At 37.4% G+C, this 8160-nt stretch overlaps 1 protein-coding gene across 2 annotated transcripts in view; it reads left to right on the top strand.

Annotated features, from left to right (window-relative positions):
- The window catches only part of NSRP1 (nuclear speckle splicing regulatory protein 1), a 39039-nt gene that overhangs the window by 24140 nt on the left and 6739 nt on the right, over positions 1-8160 (top strand). For both annotated transcript variants that reach the window (XM_016138993.2, XM_036222576.1), the window contains exon 3: positions 4893-4949. In XM_016138993.2, the coding sequence (XP_015994479.2) occupies positions 4893-4949 (57 nt within the window). The remainder of the gene's footprint in view (positions 1-4892; positions 4950-8160) is intronic.

Genomic DNA, 8160 nt, shown 5'->3' with positions numbered 1-8160 from the left:
GCAATTTATGTTGCCTATGTATATTAGTATGTATAAAATGGACCAGACATTTTATATTCTTTTACTTGGAACTACTATTACTGGTTTTTTAAAATATATTTTCCTGAGATTTTTTTCATCATACTGATCTTTCTATTTTGGAGGTGGCTCCATAGTGTAGTGGTTAGCACATCTGCTTTGCACACAGAAGGTCCCAGATTCACTCCCCAGATGAAGACAAGGGGACCACACCCCAGGTGCGCCAGGCCCCAGGTGCATGCCTCGAGCATGTGGGAGGGGACGCCCTGCCTTCAGAAATCCAGTTCTTAAGGGGAAATGGCAACATCCATGGGTCAGGGGGGGAAGTGGAGGGAGGGGGGAAAAAAAGTTAGGTCTTAAAATTTGTACTGGTATTTTAAGGATATCTCTAAAAACTTGGAATGACTTGACCTTTAAAATCTTACTGATTCTGCTTTTTAAATTTTACGAGTTACTATCTCCAATTGTTGATTTGAGCATTGGAAATCCACCGGTCCAGTGGACTGCAAAGCTCTTATGTCCACCAAGAAGTTCACAGGCTTGCCCTTGACCTCTAAAATTACCCTGGGCTCCCAGGGGCTCATAATGTAAGAGCCCTGACCTCCTTATTCTGTGTCTTCAGAGGATGAGGGGGGCCTTCTTTTGGAGGGCTTCTTGTTCTTTTTCAGGGCACTCATTCTTCTCATGTCCCTTTTTCTTGCAATATGCGTATTGATCCTTCTCTAACCTGAATCTCCTGGGTCCATTGTTCACCCTAGGTGCCTGTTCTCACCCTCTGCCTTTTCCTGGCGTTCCTTTGGCTGGGCTTCTTGCATGGTTGCAAGCAGGACCTTGGTCATCTTCTTAGTCTGTGCTATATCTGCCTCATCTCTATTGTTGGGGCTATCTCGACCAGCTCAGATAGGTTCTTTCCTTCAAATCCTTCCATCATCTGCATTTTCTTTCTAATATCTGGGGCCGACTGACTGACAAAAGCTAAATTCACAGCCCTCCTATTATTAGGGTCCTCCAGGTCAATAGGGGTAAATAACCAGTACGACTCTTTTAAGAGTTGTTCCAGGAATGCCGTCAGCAACTCATCCTTAGTTTGGATGACCTCGCTTACCTTAGATAAGTTAGTGGGTCGTCAGGCAGCAGACCGGGGGCCCTGGAGCTGAAGCTGGCGATATCATTGGAGAGCCTCCTTACCTTGGTCGGTGTTGGGGTCCCAAGGCAGACGGGTGTTCGGGAAAACCTATTGGATGCGGGCCAGGTCAGTGGAAGGCTGCCCGTTGGGCTCTAATACCGCCTTTGCAGCCTCCCTCTGGATCCGCTCCCGCTCCTCTGAGGTAAACAGGACCTGGAGGAGTTGCTGACAGTCGTCCCAGGTCGGCTGGTGGGTAAAGAAAATAGTCTCTAGGAGAGAGGTTAATCCCTGGGGTTTCTCTGAGAATGAGGGGTTCCGGTGTTTCCAATTGTACAGATCGCTGGTAGAGAAAAAGACACAGACCATGAATGGCCTCTGAGTTTTTCCCTCAATGGGGGAGCCAGTTGCTAGAGTGGGGCCAGGACTGCTGACTGGTTCGACAGGGACAGTATCAGGGTATTGTGGGGGTCGGTACACAACCCCAGTGTGGGTGTGGGGAGGACTCAGGAGGGGTTCTTCTCCCTGTTAGATGGAGACAGGACCAGATCACAAGGGGCATAAGAGGGGAGGATTAGTGAGCTCGGAGTTCTCAGGGGGCGCCTGTAAGACAGGGTAAAGAGGGTTAGGTTTTTGTCCAGATGGTTTCTCTTTTTGCTCCTTTGGTGTAGAGAGAAGGACAGACTTGGGAGTCGTCTTTGATTTTTTTCCGCTGCGGCAGTCCTTCAAATACTTGGGGGCATCAGAAACAATATCAATCCACACATTGATATTTGGAGTACGCTTATGAAAGCCAAGGCAATAAGAAGGTAACAGTGCATTTTGACCAGTCCGGACAGACAGGCACAATACAGACAGACAAAACAGACTACAAGTAACACAAAACGCTAGCATATCAGGCAGGTGCTGGGTCAGGATCTGACCGTACTAGGGAGGTTGTGCCACATCCAGCCTTCCACTAGTTCTTAGGGCCCACAGACAGGAACAGGTCTAAGCCAAAACTTAGACGTCGTACCCTAGAGCTCACAGACAGGTCAAAGCCGAGACTTAGACAAGCTCTAGGGCTTACCGGCAGACAGGTCTAAGCCGAAACCTAGACGTACCCTAGGGCTCAGACAAACATACTCAGAAACCTGAATACCTGTAATACCAGAAGTCAATCCTGACGTCTCAGACCTTGACCGAACTAGGGAAGTATTGCTGCATCCAACCTTCCACTAGTTCCCCATCGGATACGCAGAAACCTGGATACCTGTAGTGCAGTCTGACTCACCGGTGAAGCTGCTCCAGATGGCTCATGCCCAGTTGTTACAGAATTGTACCTTTTGTCCGCCTGCCCTCCCAGGCAAGTCTGCCTGGCTTCTGGGGCTGAGGAAGGTCTCTCAGCGGCCGTCTCCTAACGGGGCAGGTCCTCACCCAAGGTGGCCAGGGTAGTGGGTCTTAGGAGATGCTCCCCTTTTATTTTTGGGGAGAATCTCGCTGGGGCCTCCAACTGTTGTGGTGTGATCAAATTTAAGACCCACGGAGCCGATTGAGATTAATTATGAGCCTTTATTAGCCAGCTGGCAACTGACTCTCCCCACTAGAGAATCAGCCCCGAGCCTCCAAAAGGGATAGCTTAAAAAGCCCCAAAACCCCCACTAGCAAGCAAGTAAGCAGGTATACAGAAGTAGAGGCTGGCCATTAACATATCTTTACACAGGATAACTCCACCCTTAACATTAGCATATCTTTACACAGAATATTTCCTAGAACTACACCCTGTTTAAACAATGGAAGCAGGAGTTGGCCATTTGAAAATTTTCCACCCTTAACGCAATGTGGATCTATATATAGATTTTAAAATACCATTTAGTACATTTATTCATTTTTATATAGGATCACTCTTATAGAGACAGCTTAAATTTTTACTGCTACCCTTCATTTTTAACTTTATATGTATATGTGTTTAAACAAGTTGTTGGCATTTTAGTCGTCACCTTTAATTGTCAGAGTTCTTTTAACTAGAAAACTGATAATCCAATGAGTTTCGAAAGATTACCCTGCCGAAGTTTTCAGTTTAGGTTCAGAGTTAACCTCTATACCTACTGATGCTGTTGAAATTCCAGGGATATAAGTCTGTAAATAGGATATGTAAAATTACTTTACTCCCTCTGCTCCCTCCATTAACATCTGAGTTTTTTCAAAGGTCAGACTTCGTCCTTCTAAACAGCTATAAACATGGAAACAAAGCCTCCTGAGAAGTCTCAAAATATATATATACCTTATAATGGAGGGATCCTTCCCAGCCTGCTTATTCTACATTATTTTAAAGTCTAAATATAATAGCCTTATGTTTTATTTTTCGAAGTTCAGGAAAAATAGTTGAGTTTAAGTTGAAACAATCAGTTTTAAAGTGACAGCAGGTGAACTTTGACAGACTGGAGAAGAGATATGCTTATTATCATCTGATATTTGAATGTTTATATTGATATTCTAATTAGTGAAAAATATGTCATATAAGGTAACAGGAAATTTGAATTTACTATCTAAAATATCCTTAGTTCTTTGAATAAAATAAAAGAAGTGTATAGTCAGTGTTCTATTACTTGTATGGCCTTTGTGTATTAACTGTATTTGTCTCCATGGTCATAGGAAACTAGAATTAGGTTTGTTTATTTTGTTCTGTTTGTTGCCATGAAAAACAAAGGAAGCACCAATTGATACTATATAGCTGAAAACAGTAAATTCCAGTAGTCTGGAGAACTATAGTCCTATGGCTGAGGCTTATATTTTTAATTAAAAATACATTTATCAATAGCCTAATTTTTTTTTTTAAGACAATTCACACACCATAACATTTACCTTTTTGAAGCGTATATTTCAGTGTTGGTTAGTATGTTTACAAAGCATTATACTTTTAAGGAAACATTTTTACTGAAGTATTCTAACTATATTTGTTGTCTTAGGTGTAAGTCTTTACTTTTGCCCATGTGATTAATACTTCCTATACTCCTCTTGCCTTCTCTTGAATTCTTTTTGATTTGTCTAATATTATACCTTTTTTGGGCGTGCTTTCTTGATTCCTCATACATTTAGTTTCCTTATACTCTGTGCTCCCACAGTCCTTTTTTATCCCTTTGTTATATTACTTACCACATTTATATTATAATCATCTCTTTAGTTATTTGTCTTCTCTTTCAGCCCATTTATCTCTCTAAGACTGTTGTTGTTTTTCTATTATCTTCAGAAGCTACAACAATGCCTAATATGGTACGCATTTCAGTACACATTTATTGAATGATTATAACTTTAGATAGTTCTGGCTGCCCATAAACCTTAAGCATACACTAAGAGCTTTATACATTGTATTCAGTGGTAAATATCAAAATAAGTGCTTTTGTTGCTGGGAATCATACCATCATAGTATTTGAAGGAACTAACCAATTCTCAACTAATACATGCATACTCACACATTCACACGAATACACAAAGCAAATTGAAATCCGCAGAGGTTGAATGACTAAATGGTCAAGTTGGGACTAAAAACCCTGTTACCTCATTTTGTCCTATACTATTCTGTTATCTCTTACACCTACAGCTTAATCCAGTGATTTACAGTGAAAGTTCATTTGTTTCCAAAAATTTAGGAATAAGACTTTAAAAATGTTAATTTAAATTATTTTTTTGTTTTTAACTATAAGGAATGAGTTGCCAGTTAGAATATTGGAAAAGAAGTGTTAAACAATGACAACATTTTTTTGTGTTCCAGACCTCCGTGAGTGAAAGCCTTCAGAGGGAAGCTGCTAAAAAGCAAGCAATGAAACAGGTAAAGTCAAAGAGTAAGTTAAATGTATTTGGTGAAGTATTTCAGCTTATATTTTTAATGATCAGTTTTGGTATCTAGGTGCTGAGTCTAAACAGAATGGGTGTGTATAAAAAAAAATAATAATTTTATCTTGAACCTTGTTTTTTGAAAATGTGAGATGTTTCTTAATTTATATAGATCACTGGTTTCTTGTATGAGTTTTAAAGGAGAAACCACAATGAACTATTAGCTCTTTATTGCTGTTGTAGATTAAACCTATTTCTACTTTCAGATGACTCAGTAGTCTGATAGTAGATTATATGATATGATCTAATAATTCCTACTAGTGAGTTTACTTGCTAAAAAATCCTTTACAACCAAAGTGATATTTCACTATTTTATAATTATTTGAAATTTATCTACCAAGAAAGGGGAATTATAGATAATTTTAATAGACTTGATAGCACCTCATATTTATATAGTATATTTCCAAGCACTTTTTATATACATACGTTATCTTTTTATAAACTCTACAAACTTCTTTATGGTCCTGATTAAAAAATCTGAGACTTCCAAAGGATAAATTACCCCTCATGGTCACACAGCTAATAACAGAAGTAAGCCTGAAGACTTACTAATTTTTCTACTGTGACACCAGTAGATTTAGCTGCTGCAGAACATAGTGAAATTAAACAGTGGCAAAGTACCTTTCCTTTCAGTTTGAATTCTTTCCTCCTCCACCTTTTTTTGTAATTTTCGGCACCTATTTCTCCCTCATTTAACCAAAATCCGGCATAAGGATAAATTTGTTACACATATTTTTTGTGCCAGACATTATAGCAACTACTTTCTAAGAATTATCTTTAATTCTTACCGCAATCCTGGGATAAATACCCTTTTGATCCCCATTTTGTAGTTGAGGAAATGAAGACAAAAAGAATTTATGTGACTTTTATGAGGTCTCATACTTAGTAAATGGTCAAGGTATGTTCAAACACAGGCAGTGAAATTGCAGAGTCTAAGCTTTTAACCACTGTTTTACTGCCTGGGGAATGGGCACAGAATTCTATATTTAGTTATATTAAGATATTTTATTAGTTATTTTAATTACTTTAGTTATTTATCTTAGTTTCCTAGTGTATTGTATAACTCAGTAGCCGCAAAATGATTTAATATAAACAAAAAATCTAACTGTGATTAACATAAATGCTGCAGTGCTCTGAGTCCAAATTTAGAGCTCTGTAGAATTTTGGAGACACCATCAAGTTCAACTTCTTTGCTATATAAATGGGAGAATTAGTACCAGAGAGTCCAGTAACTTCTCCAAGGTCATGTAGGTATCTTATTTTCTAGAGTTCTTTTGACATTTTTGTGCTGCCTTTTCTTGGTCACTTAAAGCATAAATCTCAAATCTAATTTAGTTCTTATTTCTGGCTTGTTCATAGCCACTTTTTCATGGTTTGCCTGGAAATTGGAAATGCTGCTACAGTGCTTCTAAGTACCTCTAATCTGCCTGCTGCTACTTTGCTTTCCCACCTATACTTCCTACTTTTCACCTTATTCCCACTTGGATGTTTCAGCTCTTGTCTTGTGCTTTGATTCCTAACTTTTATCATGAAGAATACTAGCTTGATTGCATTTACTAAATCTAAGAGGAAAATACTCTTAGAAATGGTGTACTTTCTCTAATAGGTCACTTTTTTCTTTCTTTTTTATTCTTTTATCTGAACCTCAGGTGTTCAGAACTGATGACATTATTCCCTGTATCATTGGAAAAACTTTAGACATGTGATCATTAAATATAATATTTGTTATAGGTCTTTGTGTTGTCAAGTTAAGGAAGTTTTTTCTAATCTTGATTTGAGATTTTATTATTATTTTTTAATCATGAATGAACTGTGTAAAAAGGATAATACTTTATGACCGTGTTGGATTCATACCAATAAAGTAAGGTCGGTGCAACTTTAGAAAAGTCCCATTATAATGTACCATAAATGTTATAAACCCAACATAGGCTTAAGGCATTATCCTTTTTATATATCATTGCATTTGGTGAACTGAAATTTGATTAAGGATTTCTGTATAACGTTGAGTTTTGCATAAGTGAAATTGGCCTATAATTTTTCTTATTTTTCACTGTAATTCTCGATTGAAAAAAAATAAAAATCTTACAATCTCAAGGTTTGACGGGTCTTAAAGAGCTAATGATAATTATGTTTTAAAAATTTGTTTATGCTTTATTCATTTATGCCATCACAAATTAATATTTTCTTTATTCTGCTTTCTTTGGGTTTATTTTGTTATTTTTCTAACTTTTTAAGATGAGTACATAGCTCTCTTTTTCAGTCCTTTTTCTTTTCTAATATATGTATTTAAAGCTATACATTTCCCTCTAAACACTGGTATCTCTGCATCTCACAAATTTTTTGGTACTTTTGTTATTCAGTTCAAAATATTCTCTAATTTACATTATGATTGCTTTTTTGACCCATGGGTTATTTAGAACTTAATTCCTAAACATATAGGGGTTTGGGGTTACCTTTTTGTTACTGATTTCTAACATGATTTCTTTGTGTTCCAAGATCATGCATTGTATTGTTTCATATCTTTAAAAATGTGTTAATATTAACTTTATGATCCAGTAAATAGTTTTTATAAATATCTTCTATGCTTGAAAAATGTTTTAGACTGGTTGTGTTAATCCATATATAGTCATACTAATTTTTGTCTATTCTGTTGATCACTGAGAGGCATATGTTGAAATCCCCTACTATGGTTGTGGACTTGTCTATTTTTACTTAGATTTCTGTTCAGTCTTTTGCTTTATATATTTTGAGACTGAAGTTAATGACTTATTTCTATACAGGTGCTCTCCTGGTACTGTCCCAGTAATATAAAGGCATGTTATCAATTTAAAATAGCCCTACTGTCCCTTTTCCCTTGCTAATGATTATTTCTTGTATTCCATGTTTTCCTCTTTCAGTTCTCCAGGTTGGTTTTGGGGAGAGAGCAACAGTGTTAATTCACCATGTAGGCAGGAGAATCATTGTTTTTCTGAGATTAGAGTAAATGTTGAAAAGTAAGAAAATTAAAAAAATTTTTATGCCTTACAATAATAGTATTCCAGAAAATTACTATTCAAAAACCCAGGAATATTAGGTTGATTCTGTGAATAATTACAATATCACCGTGTCACTTAAAAAGGATCCCTCTTTGCACATTGCAGTTGGCT

The sequence above is a fragment of the Rousettus aegyptiacus genome, unplaced genomic scaffold (assembly GCF_014176215.1).
Source record: "Rousettus aegyptiacus isolate mRouAeg1 unplaced genomic scaffold, mRouAeg1.p scaffold_m13_p_6, whole genome shotgun sequence".
NCBI classification, from domain to species: Eukaryota; Metazoa; Chordata; class Mammalia; order Chiroptera; family Pteropodidae; genus Rousettus; species Rousettus aegyptiacus.
Note: the sequence above shows the minus strand (reverse complement) of the source record. Positions and strands in the feature narration are given on the sequence as shown.